Here is a 22,582-nt window from a genome sequence, read left to right as displayed (position 1 = left end):
AAGCAAAATGCTTGCTACCTAGCTAGCTAACTGACACACTCAATGACACAACCATTTCTTTGCCTCTTTTTTGCTGTGAAGCTTTGCTTGTATAAATAAAGGTTGAAAGGACAAATAAATTGATATTGGTTAGCATGTATTATCAGTAATCAATACATTGCAAATGAGACATTAAGATTTGCATGGGTGATATCTGATTTCAAGGTCAAATCTTTGTATCACACCAAGCACAGACTTTATCTTTACAATTTGCCATTGATGAATAAAAAGTCCATTCATATTTTCCAGCAGTCACTGAATGGTGTAAATATTACAGTATCTGCTATAAATTTTCATCAGACTTCAGGCTCTCTGTTACTGTTTTGTATTAAACATTTAGCGGTGATGTGTTTCAAAGGGATGTGCTCATTTGATATTCTTTTCAAGGTACTTTGAGGATATAGAGCTTCATAAAGACAAAGATTCCAAGTATCGCTTCAAGAAGGATGGAAAGAAACACACCCTCATCATCCAGGAGGCTACGCTGGATGATATTGGAATGTACCATGCTTGGACAAATGGAGGGCACACCAAAGGAGAGCTGGAGGTGGAAGGTACCACTGGGAAATAATTTACTACAGTTTAGTTTTCAATTCACTTTTGAGTCATTGTGGGGTTCATGAATCATTAGGTTAGTTTGTTTGAGAGAGAATGTAATCAATGTGTTTTCATCAGCCTACAGACTATTTTATAAGATTTTCTATATTTAGTCTGTGTTTTCTGTCATTTAAATGTAAGCTGTTCAGTGCAGAAGATGCGGCTGAATTTAAGCACTGGCCCAAGGGCTTAATGCCTTTCTTTACAAACAAACTAACAGCTCATGGCAGCGGGTGTCAAGACATTGCGATCATGAACCTTATCCCCTCTCCGCCCCTACCTTCACACACTCTTTCTCCCTCGTGCCTGAACTGTTCTCCTGTGGTTTCCAATGTCCTCTTCAGAAAAACAACTGGAGGTGTTGCAGGACATTGCTGATCTGACGGTGAAGGCCACCGATCAGGCTATGTTCAAATGTGAGGTGTCTGATGACAAGGTCACAGGAAAGTGGTACAAAGACGGAGTGGAGGTCCAGCCAAGCAGCCGCATCAAAATGACTCACGTTGGAAGGTACAGGGCTAAAAGAATAGATTCAAAAACAGTTGTAAGATATTTGTCATACCTGAGGATCTAAACATTATCTTTACTTCATGAGGCAGATGTATTTCCTGTATCACATCTTCTCTGTTGCTTGTTTCAGGTTTCATCGGCTGATTATCGATGATGTGAAGCCAGAGGATGCTGGAGACTACACATTTGTTCCTGATGGATACGCTCTGTCACTTTCTGCCAAACTCAACTTCTTGGGTGAGATAAACAGAATGATTACAAAGGTGCTATCATACAGATGCATCAATCGCCAGCAGCCTGCATAATCTTTTGTTTTCTCTCAAAACAGAAATTAAGATCGACTATGTGCCCAGACAAGGTAGGCAGCCTTCAATAACCTCAGTTCATAAATAATTCTTTTTCATCTTGTGTGTGTGTATCTCAAACCCACTTCCACACATTCTCTCTTTGTATGATGTACATTAATCAGATCCTCCAAAGATCCATCTGGACACCACTGGAAACATGGTCTCCCAAAATACCATCATTGTGGTGGCAGGCAACAAACTCCGTCTGGATGTGGAGATCACAGGCGAGCCAGCACCCACTGTTGTTTGGTCAAAAGGAGATCAAGTAAGGACGTGACATCGGCCACTGTACAGTACACCACAGGGCGCTAAATACACAGTGTTGTAGCCAAGATCACCTAAACCGAGCCAAAGTCATGAGTGAGACCAGAGTGACCAGGTCAAGACCAAGGCACCCTTACACTTAGTTTGCCTTTCTTATGCTTCCTTTCTCAATGCTTATAGAAGTTTGATGTCATTTCTGTAAGATCATTGTAGAATTTAGAACGTCTTACCAGAAGATGTGTCTGACATCTCTTCTCTCCCATATTCACTTTCTTGGATTGCATGTGTAGGGGTGACGGCAAGTAAGAGTAACAATAAAATTCAAATTAGAAGGTTGCATTTGAACCAAGGAGTTTTACATCCAATCATACTAATGATGTTAACAAATAAGTCAGACAATGCACAGGCAGTGTAATGATGTCCCTTCAATTATGGGCTTGACTGGTCTTGAAATAAAATCCTCTTGGCCTGAGACCAAGATGAGACAGAGTAACAGACAGAGGTGGATTCTGAGATGAGACTGAGACCTTTAAAAGTGGTTTTGAGAACAGTCATAGGTTGTCATGACAGTGTACATAGCAGATATTAACATTTATCAGTGGCGAGTCATCCAGAGGACATCATTAAACTGACTTAACAACCAACTTGAATATGACAGGAGGCCAAATGTCAAGGGTCTGTGATCTTGGAAGGTCAGCTGGCTATCTAGCTAACCTGTTTTTTTGTACTGATTTCAGGGCTCACTATCTCCTCTCCCTCTTTTCCCTGGGCTTCATTTAAATGCTACCTCACCATAAAAAAATGCTGTTCTGTTGAGATTTGACCCAACCAACGAGAGCATTTGTGCTCACAGACAGTTAGGGGCACAGGAGTGCAAGGAAAGAGAGTTCCTGATGTTTTTGGTCAGAAAGTGCTCTTTTTTGGAAACAGGATACATTTGTGCCCTGATGGCACAGCTCCAGACTTTTTATTTTGCCCCAGTGTCACATAAGAATGGAGCTTTAGCTGCAAAGCGACCACTGGTAAGCCAAAGGGCTGCAAAAGTCACCCTCTGGTCATCTCAGATGGGCCATAAATGCCCCTCAGATTGGCCCAAGTGCCCCTATGATATTCCCCGAAGCCTCTCTGGTTAGCCAGAGGGCTAACTTTGCTCATGGTAGAGGTGTCCTCTTGTAATTTTCACCTTTCCACCCCAAACAGTCTTTCCAGAGCCCTGGCTGAAGAAAATGTACAACTATAATATTTTAGTGCCATATTAAATGGCATTGTTTAAATAAATGTTGGTCTTTGTCAGCCACTGACAAATTTAGTTAGTTCTGCTTGGCCCAGCTGATATAACTGTGAATTACATCTCATTATTATTTGTTATTTACTGTGGTAATTTTAAGTACTAGTGAAAAGTTACCCTTCGTTGTGCTTATGTGCTGCAATATTCTGTTTATTAGCCAGTTTCCAACACTGAAGGGCGTGTAAGAGTGGAGTCCAGGAAGGACCTGAGCTGCTTCGTCATTGAGGGGGCAGAGAGGGATGATGAGGGCAACTACACCATCTGTGTCACCAACCCTGCTGGAGAGGATAAGGCTGTGCTATTTATCAAGATTGTGGGTGAGTGAAGATCTTCATATAATGTCAGAAGGTGCCCATGTCATAGTTTACAATTCACCAGTTTTAGAATATTATATCTGCTGTATTTTAATATTTCAGCCTTTTAAAACTGTGATCTGTTTTAGACGTGCCTGATCCCCCTGAGCATGTCAAATGCACATCAGTGGGAGAGGACTGCGCCACCATCGTTTGGGAGGCTCCCAAATTTGATGGCGGTGCACCACTCAAAGGTAAAGGATGGATTTTTTCTGCACCACTTCATATTTAATGAGCTGGGCATTAGAGGCGCACCTGAATATGTTACTCGGGAAAGCAGAAATAATGTGATGGAATCAATATTTTTTCTTCTTGAAGTTTTTCATTTTTATTTTGGAAATATGCCACAATTCACATGATTCATATTACTGGCTTGATTTCTTTCAAACATGACTATCTTACATCAAAATTAAGCTTAGCCTGTACATTGTTAAAAAAAAAACTTGAGAAAACTTATAATTTCAAGGCAACTATCTTCACTAAATTCTTGAGTTTTGCTGACCTATGATATTTTGTTACGATGATTTACTTTTCTTTGTAGAAAGAATTAAAAAAAAAAAAAAAAAGTAAAAGTTAAACTGAATTGTGAATTTGAATAATGGTTAATAATTTATTAAATTTCATTGGCAACCATTTAATTTTCAACCACCCAAAAACCTCCAGTCAAAAGTCATTTTATTTACCACACATTATTAAAAAAGAGGTTGCTATACTCTGCAGTTGCAGGCAACGAGCAGTGGTGGTGGAGTTCAGACAGTTCGTAAAACTTAGTTTAAAAATAAAAAAGAAAGAGAGAGAGGTAAGAATTACAGTATGAGGATGAGGAATTAAATTTCATTATTAATTATATGTCAGTATTAAATCAGTTTGATGCTTTTAGGGCACAGATACAGTCTCTCTGTACATCTCTACTGGACATATGGGATATTAATTTAATTTCTAGGGTTTTTCTGTGTGTTATGTCTTAAGGCCCACGTTTACACTTTCTCTGTTGTCCACCGTCAGGTTACCTCATGGAGAGGAAGAAGAAAGGCTCCTCCAGATGGACGAAGCTCAACTTTGATGTCTATGACTCGACCACATATGAGGCTAAGAGGATGATTGAAGGTGTTCTGTATGAGATGAGGGTGTTTGCTGTCAACAGCATCGGCATGTCTCAGCCAAGCCTCAACTCCAAACCCTTCATGCCCATTGGTACGTAGCACAGCCATGTTTACGCCATTTTTCTCAGCTGCCTCCTGTTCCTCCCTGTGTGACTCACCCATCTTCATCCATCTTAAATCTCTCTTTCTGTCACCCTCAGCCCCGACCAGCGAACCAACACGTCTGACAGTGCATGATGTGACAGACAACACATGCACCCTGAAGTGGCTCGCTCCAGAGAGGATCGGAGCTGGAGGCCTGGATGGATATGTTATTGAATACTGCAAGGACGGAGGTGATGAGACCAAACATTTTGTTTGCAGTATAATAATTTGAACATTCATGGACAATTAATCTTAAGGACATTTATTCAACAGCTTAAGTGACACAGGTCATACACCCAGTAAGAGAATCCATGTCACACAATGAAAGCATGTAATAAGAAAGGAAAAACATAACAAGTAAGCTTCTAATCCTGCTCACTGTGATTTACTGCGTGTAATTCTCTTTTATTTCAGACACTGAGTGGGTGGTGGCAAACCAGGACCTTTGTGAGAGGCAGGGATATACGGTGCGTGGCCTCCCCGTGGGAGAGAAGATCAACTTCAGGGTGGTGGCAGTAAACATCGCTGGACGCAGTCTTCCTGCGACACTGACACAGCCTGTCACCATCCGTGAGATCATGGGTGAGTCAGTCAGGTTTGGCTCTGAGCTTCTTCAGTCAATTATTTGAAGATGGGTTGTGTGAGGTACTTATCCATAGTCAGAAGATGCTCCACTTCTCCACTGTGGACAGGAGCATCAACATGGAAGCTAAGCTAGAGGTCCACCTTAAAAATCAATATCAGTTTAAGTGCTTGCTGCTTGTAGAATATTCTCACTACTTTACTTTACTGTCAGACAGCTTTCTCCAATGGGAAACTGCCCTTATATAAGCCAAGTATGGCTCTCTCCAAACCAACCAAACTCCATAGGTGAAAACAATACTTTTACCTCGCAGAACATGGGAGTTGCTGGTGTACCACTGCCTTGAACTGTTCGTTTGTGACTTTGGTGAATTCAAATTAGCCTTTTAAAACACAGAAGTCATGAGTAAACTAATCAATCGATGCGACAGTTGGATTGGAGAGTGACTTTCGGCTCGTATAACGGCAGTTTCTCATCAGAAAAGGCTGTCTGACAGCAAGGTAAAGTGGTGAAATGAACTAAATACTAAATAAGTAATTAGTGATTAATGAACTAAATATAACATACACTTAGAGAGACATTTTTTAAGTGGCTAAAATAAGTACATTGCTAAGTTTCCATGCTGGTGCCCCTGTCTGCTCCAAACTGCAGGCATGCCAACTGCAATCTACTATCCCTTCAGTACTACCATAGTGTATTACAGGATTTTAATAAGATGTCTTTTCCTGCTTCAGAATATCCCAAGATTCGCCTGCCTCGCGAGCTGAGAACAAAGTACATCAGGAAAGTAGGAGAAAAGATCAACCTGGTCATCCCCTTCCAGGTTAGAAACAAACCTCAGCAAGGTTTTGAATAGCTGTGTTAATGTGTACTAAAAGATATAATATAATATTAAAGACCAGTGGGAAACTGCAGAGAAAAATAAAGTTGGGGGGCAGCAAAATGTCCAACACTTGCAAGAAACCCAGAGTGCACCATTATGGTTAAAATAGTTTTGTAACTCTGCTGTGAATTGTCTTAAGTCTCAAATCAGTGAGCTGGAAGAACGTTTGGGGATTTTGGGGCACTGTAAGACCGTATAAAAAATATAGGCATTATATTTTTTAAGGGGGAACTGCATCACTTTTACACATCTAAGTCTGCTTACAGGTGCTGGGGAGCACGACTGAAAGTGTGAACAAGTTGTATAAAGCCTTTTGCATTTAATAGAAAAGATGATTCTCTGATTCTGCTGCATTGATTTTGACAGTTTCTCTTTACTTTTTACTTTTAAACATTATTCATTGTGAGCTTGTCCTTTGATGACCCACTTTGCTTTAGTGAAAAACATTCTGACAGCTCTAAAGAAAAGGGTTTATGATGAATGGTTATGTTTCTATTTAGGATCATGCCTGTTAAGTACTGTATTTTGTCAGCCAATACATTAGAAGTCTCCATCTACCCCTTTGAAAGAAAATAAATCTTTACATTTTGTGCCATCAATCATTCTGTTGGAATAAAGGTCACATCTTTCAAAAAAGATATATGAGGAGCAAATCTCTATTATCCCGAACAATGGATTGTTTTTGTGTCTTACAGGGTAAGCCACGCCCTGTCGCAACCTGGTACAAGGATGGTCAACCCCTTGACCCCAAAATGGTCAATGTCCGTAACTCAAATGTGGACAGCATCCTCTTCATCCGCGCAGCAGAGAGAGAGCACTCAGGAAAATATGAACTGGTGCTGCAGATTGAGAACATGGAGGACAGAGCCACCATTGAAATCAGGGTTGTTGGTGAGGAAAACATCCACCTCTACTTTTGCTGCAGTGTCACTTCTTTATCTGTCAGCGTCAGTGAAAACTATCCGTTTAAGGAATCATTATCTGAAATGCATCTCAGTGTAACAGCTGATATGTGCTGAACATCTGACGTTTAATCCATTCAGAACGGCCTGGACCTCCTATGAACGTGAAGGTGACAGACGTCTGGGGCTTCAATGCAGCACTGGAGTGGGAGCCCCCCAGGGATGATGGCAACTGTGAGATTACCGGATACACCATCCAGAAAGCTGACATGAAGACAAAGGTTTGAGAGGAAGGAGGAGTGACATGTCAAATCTCGATCATCCCAACAGTAACCTGCCAAAATGTCCAATTAGGGTCTGATAATGCGGAGATTACCTCCAGCCAGAGTTTGATGCAGACGCTCGGCTTATGCTGCATTCACATGCTACTTGGATGGTCCAGTGTCCTGAGTTGGGAAGTTGTTCTTCCGACTTCAGTGTGTTCATGAGCTTTTAAGTCATATTGTGGAAACAACATGGCTGCTACAAAGAATACAGTAGGAAAGGGTTGTTTTTGTAACCCTAACCCTCATTAATCTACTGTAGGTCACAGACAGCAGTTACAACCTAATACATATTGCAAATTACATGTCAGGAAGAAATTAATATGAAATACATGAAATAATAAAAAGTATCAACCAAATATTTACTTCCATCCACTGTGTGTCTGCATTAATGATGCGCAGGCTGCATTTACAACTGTGGACACTGTGGTTAGTCCCCAGATCAGGTGGGTTGGGTCACAGAAATGAACACTTTCGTAATAGCGAGTGAGAAAAAGGGTGCGTCTCCCAGAGAGAGAGAGAGAGAGAAATGCTGTGTGCATATTTACGCACGAGACAGCAACATAACTTCTTTGATTATGTAATTCTGTGTCCTCTGCAGCGTCTCCTCTGTTTTTCTGCAGCGACATTACTGCTGTCAGAGAAGCAAAACTGAAAGCAGCTTTTCAAATCTATTAATTACATTATTAAAGAAAACACTCGTACATCAATACAACACACAATAAAAAAAAAATCACCTGGAAAGTTTACACTTGTGCAGGTGCAAGTCTTTAAATTACAGAAAATAATATGCTCGGATGGGTGGCATGTGGATGTTTTATGATGATTTGGGGCCCATCTGTACACCACTATTCACCGTATATGTATCTATAGACAACAATTCGGCAAGGCGTGCCTCAGACTGAAGTGAATTTTCTCAGTCAGGAACTAATTTTTCCGATTATTTAGACACCAAATGAATGCAGGATTATCCTCAACCTGTGATCTTTGTGTTTTTATGTAATATCACCCATGTTCTCTTTCCAGGAATGGTTCACCGTTTACGAGCACAACAGACGGACAAACTGCACAGCTTCAGATCTGATCATGGGCAACGAGTACATGTTCCGCGTCTACAGTGAAAACCTCTGCGGCCTAAGTGAGGAGCCGCGTGCCAGCAAGAACACGGCCGTCATCGCCAAGACAGGTGTGCGCACGTGTGTGTGTGCGGTACAGTATGTGTGCGTGCAATTGTGTTTTGCAGTTCGCGTAAGATGTGTCACATTTCTGCTCTGATTTATGGGGGTTGACTAAGTTCGCCTGCCCTCCCACACTTTTCCATAGGCCTTGTGTGCAAACAAAACCCATACAAGGAGAAGGACGTGAACTGCGTGCCCAAGTTTACTCAGCCCCTGGTTGACAGATCTGTTGTGGCCGGTTACAGCACTGCCATCAGCTGCGCCGTCAGAGGCTTCCCCAGGGTAAACATGCATGTTAAAGTAGCCTGTGGAGCGTGATTCACTGGAGGAGGCCGCCAGTTGTCATAATCAAGGACTTGTATGCAGACCTACCCACAGCAGCCTCTCTTATCAAAAGTCATGTGTAGCAGCAACCTGATAAGGACAAAACTATGCACAAAAAGAAAAAACTACTTTATCTAATTTATTGCATTATATATTAGGGATGTAACAATATATTGAATATCACAATATGATGGCAAAAATAAAAGACTGTGACAATAGCTATTGTAATATTCTTAGGTTAATTATTCTATATTATTAATTTTATTTTACTCTAACTGAAGCATTCATTAGCTTGTTGAAAAAAATGTTGGACTCATCAGATTTACTATATAGTGAAGGACAGGTTTCTTTTTTCATATTTTTCTAATATTTTGTTTTTTAATATTGCAATAAGCTTTGTATCATGGATTTTATTTTTCTTTGAGTTTTTTTTTTTTTTTTGTATAGTTACATCCTATTATTTATTAATTGGAATTTTCCACATTGTAGCCTAAGATTATCTGGATGAAGAACAGGATGATCATTGGTGAGGATCCCAAGTACTTGATGCAGAACAACCAGGGAGTTCTGACACTCAACATTCGCAAGCCAAGCACCTTCGACGGTGGCAAATACTCCTGCATGGCTGTCAATGAACTGGGCCAGGACGAGGTGGAGTGCAAGCTGGACGTCAGAGGTACGAACAGAGGGGAGGAGGAAGAGGTCATTTGACTACAAGACATAGCAAGACGTAGTTTGTGTCAAATTAGATGAAAAGTTCTATTGTAATGTGTTGCTAATTACACTCTGATTAAGTCTCATAAGGGTCTCAAAAAGGGCCTAATGCAGTCTGATAAAGCACATATTTACATATTTTGTCTAATTCAATACAAAGTATGGCTTGTTATGTCTTATTGGTGTACTGTAAAATAAAGTGCAACTATTCTGATTATGTGATACACACTCTAGCTAAACGCTCATTGTGTTTACTGTGACAGCTGCACAGAACTAAACTGTTTGGATGGAGATATGAAAAAAGATCCTTGCCTAAATATATTACAACACACTGCTTGCCATTACATTTGAGCTTGTTTCAACAAAACCTAACACTCATCATCTGTCCTGTTGTCCCACAGTTGCCACAGATGCCGAAAAGAAGTGAGAAACCGAACAGCAACGAATGTGAAATGATTTTATGAACCAAACAGTGAATGAACAGTGAATGTAGAGTACACACTGTGTCAAAAATGAATCAAATAAAGTTTAGTCTTGCCTGCTATTAGTAACTCTGTGTGTGTGTTTTGAATATAATTTATTTCCCTGTTAAAATAACTTCTCATGTACATGTTGTATATTCCTTAAGCCACATAAGAGCTCACAGACCCTCCACACTAAAATATGAAAATACATGGCACAGCATTATTATTAGAGCTGTTTCCACAGCTGAGAAGCACCTTTCTGTATTTTTGGCACATGCGTGACTGTCGCCTGCTGCACTACACCTCCCTGGAGTAATGTGCTCTCCTTCTGTGGATTGCCGCTCCTATGCTGAACAACAGTGCCACTGCCAGGAGGCCCACAGTCACTGCAAGAGCTGTTACAACACCTGTGGGAGACAAACAGTCCTGTTTAGGTACATGTGAATGTGGAGCATTTGGAAGATTTCCAAAAGAGTTGATATTTTTAAATCAGACAGTCTGTGCTGAAAATCCCCACTCTGCTCCCCAACGTGAATACAGGAATAAACATATTGCAGTGAAACCTCAACAATGCCAGAATATGAGCTAAAATAGAAGCTAATAGGGTAACACTTGATAATAACCATCATTAAAATATGGTAAATTGGTAGTTAATTTAACATTGATTTATAGTTGTTTCACTGTTAACAAACAATAAATAATTTATTATGTTTACTAGTTAGTAATCCCATAATTTATGTCATTTTATAATGACTTTCATATGGTTAATTAGCTAGTTAACCATATAGAAACATGGTTTGAATGGCAATTATATAGTCAATGTTACAATGAGTTAGGTGACCACCATACTTATTTTAACCCAAAGCATGATCTTTTGCTAAACCTTCCCAAGTAGTTTTTGTGCCTGTATTTTAAAAGTCTACCTGGACGCTGCATATTTACAGCGGAGGACCTAGACAAACATTAATGTGGTGCCAGAAGGGTGGTATGGAGTCTTCAAGGGGTGGCAAAAAAAAAAAAAAAAAAAAAAAAAAAAAAAATATATATATATATATATATATATATATATATATATATATATATATATATATATATATATATATATATATATATGTGCTGAGCAACCATGGTACCTCAGTCAAGTTTCTCCTTTACTTTTTCTTTCTTTCTCTCCTTTACTGTTCCTGTTCATATGTATGCTATGTGCCAGGTTCAGAAAGAAATCTACATTATGAAGATGGTCAAAAGATGTTGCTCAGGGACTAAAAGCAATTATAATAAGTTTCACAGTTAATGTGAGGAAAATGCTAGCTAACTAGCTGGCTAATCTACATCAAACGTTGCTAGCTTTTATCTACCATTAGCAAATATAAGATGTGAATACACAGGAAGAGACGAGGCTGACCAAGGTACCAAACTTGTTCAACTGTTATTGGATCACAGCTCAAAAAGGGGTGGGACTTAGGATCACCTGCTTAATAAATTGATTATAAAGCATTAAATATTATTTGAATGATTGTTGAAAATAAAATATCTACTATTATAACTTTTACTTTATTTATTAGTAATGGTTTTTATAAAAGTGTTACAGCAAAGAGAAGTCAGTGCATGGATGAGAAAATATAAATAAACATCTACTTCTTCACCTGTACTTGACCATTTTGTCCTAAACCCGCATTCGGCCTCCCAGTCCTCTGCCATCACGTCGTGCGCCAACTCACTGAACACGGACAAAGGGCATGGGTTCAACCCGTTGCATCCCGGCACCGGGTTGGGGTGGGGGTCCCGCCAGGAGTCATTGCGGTAATACAGCTCCAGAGAATAGGAACTGTGGATTCATTGGGATTAACACAATGAGATGACACACAGTTGTGGGTAAGCGTTATGTAAATTGGTTTGTATCATGTGCTAATTTGGCCATTGCAGTGCTGGACGGCTGCCAGATTTCCATCAAATTGAAAACAGAAAATGTACTTCAATGGTTGAATGCAATTATTCAAAATGTGGGTGTGTTGTGGCCATCTGACCTAGATAGTGCAATTAAAAATGCAAAGAGAAGGGTGGACGTCATTACCCATCATACTCCTGGTAGAACTCAAAGAGCTGACAGGCAGCGTATGGGGGAAGAAGGCCGTTGTACACGTCCAGAGCCGCCTGGAGGGTGATGAGTGTCGAGTCATGCTGGAATGAGAAACAAACATCGCAGCGGTAATACACAATGAGGTGAGAAGATGTGAAACAAGCGGTTTGCACAATAGATTACAAATGTGTGTGTGTGTGTGTGCCCGGGCGTTGAACTTACAGCTGAGTACATAATGAATTTGAGAGTGCTCCCTTGCTCTACAGCCCTGGAGAAATTCCTCAGGATGGCATTCAGCAGGACCCCTGGTAAATTAACACGTCAGTGTCAACAGTGCAAATGAAATTTTCCCAGACACCAACACAATCCGTTTGACCTTATTGAGTATCTTGTCTTAGCACTGCTGTAATCATCTTTGTCCCATTAGCTCATATGTGCTAATATGCTTTTGGGAAAGCCCGACCCGACACTTTACACTGTCTGAGGCGTAAACAAAGCCTTCGCCAGCAGTCACAACAGTAGAAACACTGAGCTTTTTTACTCTAATAACATTTCTCTCACTACAGTGCTTTAAATTAATTGCCTCTAATGTGAAGCCTCACCTCCCGAGAGCCTGGCCTTCTCTTTTCTCTTGTGACTGAGGATGCTGTACATGACCTCGAACGATGCCACTCTCTTCAGGGTGTCCAGAACGTCTTGGGTGGCCCAGCGTGGGAGAGTCAAGTTATGGATCCTCTGCACAAGAAAATAGTATTCATTACCCCGCATCACGCTAATAATCACATTACACAACACATGAATCGCAACAAAAGGGGTTTAAATGGCTGTATTTCATCGTTTCTGTTATCCGGGCTATTTTTAGCGCCGGGCTGAAGATAACAGATGCTCATTTTGCAAGTGTGAATGAGCGTATTCAACCTGGCCTAGAATCCACCCATCTCATAATGCTTTAATTATCATTTCAATATGTTGTCCTATTCATGTCTTACTGTATGTATAAAAATGATTTCCCCGCGCTCCAGCCCCCTCCACACGTCTCTGCAGATGTGTTGGAGAAAACAGAGCCCCTCTCATTTCCCTCACTGCTCTGCAGCTGCTGTTTCTGTCAGTAATCGAAGGATTTGTAAACTGCAGAAAAAAGGTAGCGTACAAGCTTCACAGCGTGTTTGCATGTATGTGTTTACTGTGAATTGTCAAGTGTACCTGACAGGTAAGAGTGTCATAGACCTTCCATATTTTTTTGCCAACCAGTTTGGAGACGGGGTAGCCGGTGTGGTTGGAAAGTCTCTCCACAAAGTGCTGCAATGTGAAGGAAAGAGTAAATTAGATTCACATTAGACATTAGATTCAACCACTGGTGGGAGAAATGTTCTGATCCTTTACTCGTGTAAAAGTATCAAGACAAATATCCAAAAATACTCCATCACAAGTACAAGCTTTACAGTTCTTCTACAATTAATTTTTAATTGGTTATGACACTTTCTTAATTTCTTACTGAGGCCTCTATATGACTTAAATAAGCAAACAAGACCATCAGCAACAAGATTGACTATTTCTGTGTGGTTATTCTTCCACATTGGATTCTCCTCAAAAGTTGAAAACAGTTAAAATTTTGTGGAGACACTATTGCTTTTTTTTTTTTTTTAAAGTACCATTAAAAGAAAACACTCAAAGAGAAATAATAGTTGATTGACTATTTTTTCTGTGTAACTTTTTTTGGTTGTTGTTGCAGATGGACTGTTAAAACAACTCCTCACTAGTTTCAGTGTATACAGAATTGCAGACATTAGTCGGTTAATTTTATTGATTAGTTTTGTTTATTGACTCAGTGATTGTTGTAAATTCAACCTGTGGTCAGAGAACACAGTGAAACACGGCACCATTTTGGTTCTTCCATCCAACTTGCAGGTGCTGTGCATCCAGCAGAGGGTGTTAAAATTCAATGCAGGAGGCCCTGTCCTCAACTGAAACACCACCTTAATAGGCAGCACATGGGACTCAGTTTAATTAAAACATTTTCATTGTAATTCTTAATCTAATTCAATCCAACCGTTAATTAGCGTCTCTGAGAATGTGAGAGAAATTGCACTGTGCAGCTTTTTCTAGGCACTGGAGTCACCGTGCCTGAGAAAAATCACTGAGAGGACATGATGTCTACAGCATAACTAACACGTCCACTGGAGGTGCTGATAACATTGGCACCAGCAACTGTGAAGTATATATTTCACCCTCCACCGAAATGTGCATTTCACAGCGTTTGTTAATTTACAAACTGAGGCCTGGACAAGCAGAAAAGAAGCAGCAGAGGTGAGGAAGAGTATTATTCACAGCAGTTTTGATTATATAATTCTGATGGTAAAAAAAACAAACAAACAACAGAGTTACAAACAAGTTTTTAGTGCTTAACAGGCACATGACTCATGGAAAAGTGATGTTTAACACAAACTGAAGTGTGATAGAATGTTCACATCATTGAACAGATGCTGAGGATGACTGACAACACAGTGTCTTCTGTCTTCTTCTGTGGTATGTCTTACCTGGTGAGCCCTGAGGAACCTCTGGTAGGGCTGACTCTCAAAGGTCTCCGTCATCAGTGCTCTGAACCTTGGACAGTCTTTGCCTGGAGACTTCAACAGCTTGAGAAATCGAAAAAAAAACAACAGCAAAACATCAGTGGAAATAATGCGCATTTACTGCAGGTACTGCAAGTCTTCTGGGCACAATTATATGTTCATTTCACACTTGAAAACAGTGGGGAATTTCAGCACGCCAGGTTCAGAGCAGAGGTGAACACAGACGGCAACATGGAGCTACAGAGACAGACTCAAATTAACTTGTACAAGTTTCGATTCAGCTGTGTATGGCTACTGCTGTGCGAGAGAAAATATTTATGTGGCTCTGCAGCCCACCTTGTCCTGGGCCCTGGGGATGGTGTGCACGGGAATAGGCCGCCACAGTAACTGGGGCATGATGGGAGGCGGGCGTCTGGTTGGGGGGAACATCCCAGCAAGGCAGGCCTGGGCACTCATCAGAGTGCGGTCATAGTCAGTGCTCCGCACATATATCTGTTGGGAACATGGTGTTAAAATGCAGCAAATGCACTGTAAAAAATAATAAATAAATAAATCACACAGGAATTTAGAGGAATCAAAAAAAAAATTCTCATTACCTTAACGTTAAGTTTTATTTGTTTTGAATCATTTTAAAATTGTCACAACTTGTCTTTTCAAATTTAGCCAAATTTAAGGCAGTCCGGACACAAACTTTTTTTTAAGTTAAAACAAATCGTCTATTCTTACAGTGTGCTGGTTAGGGCTGCAGCTAACAATTATTTTCATTATCTTATAATCTGCTGATTATTTTCATGATCATTTTAATCATTTAGCCTACAAAATAACACTCATTACAATTTCCCAGAGTCCAAAGTGATGTCTTCAAATAACTTCTTCTGTCCAACCAACAGTCCAAAGTACAAAGACTCTTCATTTAGGATCGTAACTGACAAAGCAAAACAGCAAATTGTCATAGTTACACATACACTTAGACATGACCAAGACTCTTTTCTGATTCACTTTGATGTAAAGGCATGATCAGCACATGTCATTTACTCGGTAACTTCATTAATTAACCTGTGATGAAGTGTTTGCCAGAGACATACGCTACACATAGTGACTGGCCCAGCACTACAGCACTTGTTTTCACCAGACAAAAGTGACTTACACAGTTCAGACCACTGAGCATAGAGAGATAGGGGAGAACTTAACAAAACCATTATTGTTATTATGATCACTTATCATACATATTACCCCCCCACCCCTTTGCTTTTTAGAGAAAGTGGAAATGCACTTGGAAACTCAAAAGAATTGCATTTGCAAAGTGGAACTACTGCATATACTTCTGTTTCTATTTTTGTTTAATACAGATTCAAAATAAATGCAGCTCAGCAAAGTAGCAGTGTATCATGAGTGAGATGTATTTATCCCAAGTCAACTGAGGTATTCCCTTAACATGAAGAGGAGGGGAGTCAGAAGAGATCCAAATGGACGAGAGGGGGAGGAGGGGAAAAAGATCCCTCTTACTGTGATCTCTTCTGACATCAGCCTTCGCTCGTCTATATCTCTCTGTCACCCCGTGTCAGGTTTTTGCACACAGTAAATCACGCTGATAAGGTTGGATGTTCCTGTGATGCCGAGAACGCTTCTTTTTTCCCCCCTCCTCCTTTTGTCAAATTAAAACAGACATGGCAGCGCAGGGAAAGGTACGGTGCAAGTTGACTGAGACTTGGGCGACAAATCACCAATGACAGGTACTGAGAAGAGTTGTTATTTTTGAGGTAATTGCGTGTTATTTAAGGGAGGGAGAAGAGGACTGAAAGATAAAGAGACAGAGAGGAGAAAAAAAGGAAGACAGTGAAGAAAACAGAGGCAAGAAAAGGAAATCTTTTCTTCATTATGACAGTATGCTGAGCATGCAGCCCAGGGGCAGCCTGAACATACATGCACGCTGCCAACTGTACTGTACATGGAGCCCATGGGCGAGATTACCCCACATGTTCCAGCATATTACAAGGCCATGGCAGTGATATCACCAATATGAGTCATGCTCATTAACTTAGTGTATGTTGTTACGGCCATTACAGATGGTGGCTGGCCACACATGAGCTTGATTTCACATGTTGGAGCGAAGAAATGCATCGCATTATTAGCATTAGGTGGCACTGAAGCACGCACAAGCTCACGGGGACATCAGATAGTAAACAGATAATTCACACCCACAGAGGTGGGAAGTAACTAAGTACAAATACTTTGTTACTGTACTTAAGCAGAGTCTTAAGGTATTCATATTTCACTTGAGTATTATTGTTTTTACTTATACTCCCTACTTTTTAATGCAAATAGCTGTACTTTCTACTCCTTATATTTTCAAATCGTTGTTGCTTTAGTTTTAATGCATTTAAGGGGAATTATTGATTATTTTTATTTTGTATCATTGGACGTTGCCTTTGAAACATCAAGACTGATTTAAACTTAAATAGATGGGACAGTAACACATAGAAAAGACCTTTCACTGGTGTATCCATCCGTGCATAACAACAGAAATAACACGACCACAACGACGTAACAAGACCAAAATGACATAGCAAGATAAAAGGAAAATGACGTAAAATACATAACAAGCCATAACAAAATGTAGTAAGAAGAAAATGATGTAAAAGATGTCACAAGATTAAAAATGAGGTAGAAGACATAGGACAAAAAAAAAAGGGAAGAATGTAACAAGACAAAAATGACGTAAAAGACATAAGATGAAAAACTGTAAATGACTTAACTAGACTTAAGATGTAACGAGACAAAAACAAAGAAAAAACATAACTGGACAAAAATAACATAAGTTGTATTAAGGTGAAAATGGCGCGAAAGACGTAAAATGAAAAACATGTAACAAGACAAAACAGATAGAGCAGGAGACACAACCGTGGAGAAAAGCTGATGTTCAGCTAAATTTGCACAGAAACATCTGTTAGAAATGTCCTTCAGAGAGCCACTATTTACTTATACATTTCAGATCCTGTACTTTTTTTCACTTCTACTTGAGTAAAGAAGTTGAATAAGTACTTCTACTCTTACCTTCTTTTATTTAAAACAAGTATCTGTGCCTCTTGAGTAAACAATGTGTGTATTTTTGCCACCTCTGCATGCACATACTTAACATGCATACATAAATACACCAACCTCTCTGTTGTTGTAGTCCTCGCTGAGAAAGTTTCCATAACGCCTCCTTAGGAACCTGCCCAGCTCAAACTGTTGTTTCATGCCCAGCTGAAAGGAAAATTGCCAGCGCTGTTCAGTTTTGTCGAATCTGACCTTTTGCTGGAGATTTGGCAGATTTAAGGTCAAATTCAACACATTTACATAAAATAACAAATTTCACCCCGTCTACAGGGCCTCCTCGAGCCAGAAATAATAAGTTTATTCACTGTAAACTGGCTAATTGCCTGAGAGCAGAACAATGTCACAGTGGGAAGGAATTTAATTAAAAGTCTGCAACAAGCTTTTCTTCCATATCAAGACTTAAGTTCATTAAAATGTGATTTTATGTTACACAGGTCATGAAATACACTGTGATTTTCAAGCCATTACATCTATCCTGTATAGAGACAGATGGTGCTTAGACTTATAGCTTCATACTCTCTGTGCATCCTTTTGCAAGTCAATGTCAAGTTTTATTTTTATTATTTTTGTTAATTACATTTTTTAGATCATAAACAAGTAAGTGTGTCACCCCAGTTCATGCTTGGATGAGCTCCAGTACAGTTGCCCTGAGGTGCAAAACACAACAACATTGGACTAAAAAGTCTGCTTGATCAGTAGCCCTATGTAGTTTGTTCAAGGTAATGGTGTGCTGCCGGCTAGCACGGGAAAACACGGGATATGTCTGATATGTCGGAGAATGAGCAAGAAAGCTGGGGAAGGTGACATTTTTATCTTGATTTGATTTTTGTTAATGATTTGATAGTTGTATGGCTTGAGATTATGCAATTGAGTTTTTTTAAATGTGATGGAAATAAAACAAAATTTCTGCCTGAGTCATGTCAGACGCTGTGGTGGTAGTTTAAAAGTGAAGATACTCCCATGATCCCACACGACTTCATCAGAGAAGACGCCTAGTGGCAGAATTTAAATATTTAACATTTAAGTCATGTAGCTTAATTTGCGTGACATAACATGTTACCCAAATCTTCATCTTTTTCCGAAACCTGACCAAACTGCAAGTTGTTGTTTCCATGGTGAAAAAGTTTCACCAAGCTTTATTCTGAAAGTCTAACTGGACACAACAGAATTATTATTGTTAACAGTTTCACAAAACACAAAAACAAAACATGTCCTTGTTTTGTTGTTGTGTTTTTGTTTGTTATTATTTTGTTATTCTGTTTTGTCCAATGATGTTGTGTTTTGCACCTCAGGGCCACTGTACTCCAGACCCATACGACCCTGTTGGCCAAATCCTGCTTGACAAAATAATAGTGGTGACACACACTCATACACACTCATACACACACACACACACACACACACACACACACATGCACAGTAACAGCCAGTACCTCAGTCAGCTGTCCGAAGCCCTGAGCCCACACTTCTTCCCCATGAGGATCTCTGGGATACGACTCGATTGGAGATCGATCACCATGTCGGAACACCTTAAAAGTCATAACACATTATGTCACATAGATTCAGACACCATGCTGCTGTGCCAGCCATTACACTCTGCACTTAAGGGAAAAAAAAAATCCACCCTGAGACAGAAGTCAGAAATAGAAACGTGTGATCTTGGACAGTTCAGTCTGGATTTGAGACACAGAGGAGTCATTTTAATGACACAAACAGTGTAGCTGCTGCATTCGTATTATTAACCCGAGAACTCACTTTCTGAGCCGTGACATGACACACAGGTTTATTAAACTGGATTATGGACACATATGATTCACTCCTGTTAAACCTCAAGAAGCAAACCACAAAGTGAAGTCAACATGTTTGCCCTTACTCATTATTTGCTTTTAGTGTACTCACTGTTTGTTTTCCTCGGTTGAACACGAGCTAAAATGAACCAAACCAACATTAAATCAACTAGAATAGAATAAAAAGTTGAATCACAATACATCTAAACTAGGGCTGCAACTAACGACTATTTTCATTATCGATTCATCTGTTGATAATTTTCTCAGTCAGTTGGTTGGTCCATAATAATGTGAAAATGTTGATCAGTGTTTCCCAAAGCCCAAGATGACATCCAGAAATGTGTTTTTGTCCACAACCCAAAAACATTCAGTTTCCTGCCATAGAAGACATACTGTCACACTTACATTTGAAAAGCTGAAATCAGAGAATTTGGACATTTAAAAAAAAAATTACTCAAAGCGATTATCAAAGTCTCATGCATATGCACTCAAAATAAAATAAAATAAAAATACATATAACAAACACTGATGACAGTTAATGCAGTTGAATTGCTAAGTAGCGAGTAATAAATCTAACCCTTACTTGGCGAAAAATGGTTACTGTCAAGCTACAGTATGTAGTATATACAACAAACATATTATTATATATTGTAGGTCATCTGTGGCTGTGGCAAACACACTATTGTAATATATGGGGCAGTTAAGGCACCGAAAAAAAAAAAAATGTTCATATCACAGGGAAAACATTTATGATTTTCACTTAAATCCCTCAATAGTCTTTTATTCTATCGCTGAAGTACGGTGTAAAAGAGAAGATATGCAAAGAGGTTTATGAACAAAGCAGTAGTGTCTGGGAGAGATATGCTTGACACTGTTGGAGTTTAGGCTCAAAGTAATCCTCTGTGACACAAATGTGTAAACATAATAATGCTCACTGAGCAGAAAAGTGCAGTGTAATCAGCAGCAATGTACAGTAATGTCACTCTTATGTGATCTAAAGTGGCTTCCAGATGATGTTAAAACTCTAGCGTTCAACAAATAAATCGGGACGGTGACGTTTTACAAATATCTTGTATGTGATTACACCTTCGGAGGACAGCGTAACACGAAATCTCAACGCAATGTTTGAATGCCATCGTTATTCATCTTGTGCACAAGCAAGGTGATTAACTAACACTATTTTAACCCTCTTTTCTTGGTTTTGTACCGTTTTCCAGTTTTTCCGGGCAGTGAATAATGAGCTACTTTTATTCTTCTTTTAATCAACACCGCAACGGGAGGACAGTACCAACCAGCGTCACGGCTCACAGCATATTTCTCCCTCTACTGTTTGCACACGTCACTCTACTCTTACACTCTCACCTGTCCTCACAAGACAATGTCAGGTAGGAACTAATTAACATAAAGTCAAGGGGACATGATGAGGCTATAAATATTGCACATGAAAATATATAAATGAGATTAAATCTAAAGTGCTGTGAAGGACAACGAGATAATAATGTATTTACCAATAACCTAATTCTGCAAGTGCATAATAATGCTGTGGAAATATTTCTACTAAAATATACTGTAGACAGTACACTGTACAGCTTAATAAGAAAACTTAACTTAAGAAAAAAAATGTGTGCAGTAATTATGGTTACACTAACTAAAAACTGAAACTATGTGTGTAAATGAGACGTGTGCATGACTGTGAGTCCATTGCCTTCACAAAGTGTATTTATATTGTAATAAATGCTCTGAATTTCTTAAAGCAACTGTGTGTCCAAAAATGATTACAGCAGTCCAGATAGTGAGTTGGATCCATAAATGTTATATTAAAGACGTTGAAATCCAATTTAATATATGATTTATGTTTGGAGCACGTCGTTTCCCTCCACCCTCCTCTCCAGACTCAGGGAAGCTCAGGCAGGCTGCAGGAGTGCAAGACGAACGCAACATCATAATTTGACAACAACTAGTGACAGCAAGTCCTCGACTAAGTTGATCAGTTGTTGGTAACTATCAGTTGTCCGTCAATGTAAAGCGAAAATGAAAACCCACTGCTCTGAAAGTACACACGCTGGAGTTTGAGTTCAGTGACGGCCTGACTTCTGTCTGCCAGCCTCCATTAACATATTACTCAATTTAACTGATATCTACTCCCTCTAAAAGATTATTAATGATTTCTTACGACTCATAAACAGACACTTACTTATTAGGCAAAGATTCGGCATTCATTTTAATTGTACTTGATGTGAAAAGAGCAAACAAAAAGAGCTACACAGGAAGGTAACAAAAAGGTAGACTTACAGCTACAACAAACTTGAGCACCCGGCACTCAGTCAGACCGATGCAACAGAGAAGGAATAAACAGCCAAAACTTTTCTGCAACTTCCACATCTTTCTGGCTTGTCGATCTCTGCTTCCTTCACAGAGCTCGCCTGTGTACATAAGGGAAAAATGTGTTCAAATTTGAATTATCAAACACCATTAGAAGCAGGATACAGTCAAGCAAAGGTCATGTAAAATGTGTCTCTTAGATCAGTCATATGACATTAAATATTTATGTTTGGTCATGTTTTTTTAAAATACTATAACCCTGTAGTCCAGTCAACTTGATTTAAACATTCATTAAGAATACATGGAAGCAGTGTCACATACAGTGGAGTACATGTACAACAAAATGCCCTGTCAGGAAACACTTAGCAGGAACACATGCACTTACCTCAGCATATTTGTTCACACATTCTGCAGCTTCAGTCAAACAAGTTACAGACAGAGGCAGGCTGCTCTGCATCCCAAATCTTCAGCCATACCCAGATTGACATTAAGAGCATGTTCCAGTAAAGAGAGCGACTGCTTTTATAGCCCTCCTACCTGACCTCGTGTCTCTCTCTCTCTCTCTCCCCAGGGATTTCTGGTCCCAATCTACTTCATCGCCGACTGGAGTTCAAATCACTGTCTCTGCCAATCCCCTGCTGTGCGGTGACAAGACCCCCCCTCCTCTCCCACTCCTGTCAGACATATTTGAGTCGACTTTGAACT

General features: G+C 39.7%; 2 protein-coding genes across 51 annotated transcripts in view; one reads left to right on the top strand and one right to left on the bottom strand.

Moving 5' to 3' along the window:
- Positions 1 to 10,096, top strand: part of LOC146311911 (myosin-binding protein C, fast-type-like) — a 32,853-nt gene extending 22,757 nt beyond the window's left edge. For all 50 annotated transcript variants that reach the window (XM_084740543.1, XM_084740540.1, XM_084740547.1 and 47 more), the window contains 17 exons: positions 427 to 593; positions 981 to 1,146; positions 1,277 to 1,383; positions 1,475 to 1,504; positions 1,616 to 1,758; positions 3,203 to 3,362; positions 3,488 to 3,592; positions 4,404 to 4,592; positions 4,702 to 4,836; positions 5,060 to 5,227; positions 5,963 to 6,051; positions 6,807 to 7,002; positions 7,155 to 7,294; positions 8,363 to 8,522; positions 8,660 to 8,796; positions 9,328 to 9,514; positions 9,954 to 10,096. In XM_084740543.1, the coding sequence (XP_084596669.1) occupies positions 427 to 593; positions 981 to 1,146; positions 1,277 to 1,383; positions 1,475 to 1,504; positions 1,616 to 1,758; positions 3,203 to 3,362; positions 3,488 to 3,592; positions 4,404 to 4,592; positions 4,702 to 4,836; positions 5,060 to 5,227; positions 5,963 to 6,051; positions 6,807 to 7,002; positions 7,155 to 7,294; positions 8,363 to 8,522; positions 8,660 to 8,796; positions 9,328 to 9,514; positions 9,954 to 9,979 (2,305 nt within the window). In that variant the 3' untranslated portion in view covers positions 9,980 to 10,096. The remainder of the gene's footprint in view (positions 1 to 426; positions 594 to 980; positions 1,147 to 1,276; positions 1,384 to 1,474; positions 1,505 to 1,615; positions 1,759 to 3,202; positions 3,363 to 3,487; positions 3,593 to 4,403; positions 4,593 to 4,701; positions 4,837 to 5,059; positions 5,228 to 5,962; positions 6,052 to 6,806; positions 7,003 to 7,154; positions 7,295 to 8,362; positions 8,523 to 8,659; positions 8,797 to 9,327; positions 9,515 to 9,953) is intronic.
- LOC146311910 (testicular acid phosphatase homolog) lies at positions 9,996 to 22,334 on the bottom strand. Its single transcript, XM_084741534.1, has 11 exons — positions 22,263 to 22,334; positions 19,202 to 19,297; positions 17,829 to 17,915; positions 15,006 to 15,161; positions 14,634 to 14,732; positions 13,300 to 13,395; positions 12,699 to 12,831; positions 12,319 to 12,401; positions 12,091 to 12,197; positions 11,663 to 11,844; positions 9,996 to 10,423 (listed from the first exon to the last, which is right to left on the bottom strand). Exons 1-11 carry the CDS (start codon positions 22,332 to 22,334, stop codon positions 10,314 to 10,316), a joined length of 1,221 nt encoding a protein of 406 aa, XP_084597660.1. The 3' UTR covers positions 9,996 to 10,313.
- Positions 22,335 to 22,582: the final 248 nt, after the last annotated feature.

This window comes from Lutjanus erythropterus, chromosome 17 (genome assembly GCF_056507025.1).
Source record: "Lutjanus erythropterus isolate fLutEry1 chromosome 17, fLutEry1.hap2, whole genome shotgun sequence".
NCBI classification, from domain to species: Eukaryota; Metazoa; Chordata; class Actinopteri; order Lutjaniformes; family Lutjanidae; genus Lutjanus; species Lutjanus erythropterus.
Note: the sequence above shows the minus strand (reverse complement) of the source record. Positions and strands in the feature narration are given on the sequence as shown.

Excerpts from the sequence above, each read along its gene's own strand:
- LOC146311910 (XM_084741534.1), bottom strand. The coding sequence starts at position 22,334 with ATGCAGAGCAGCCTGCCTCTGTCTGTAACTTGTTTGACTGAAGCTGCA. Across the intron at positions 17,916-19,201 it reads GCTTCGGACAGCTGACTGAG|CTGGGCATGAAACAACAGTT; the intron begins GTACTGGCTGTT and ends TTTTCCTTTCAG. Across the intron at positions 12,832-13,299 it reads ATGACACTCTTACCTGTCAG|AGGATCCATAACTTGACTCT; the intron begins GTACACTTGACA and ends TTTCTTGTGCAG.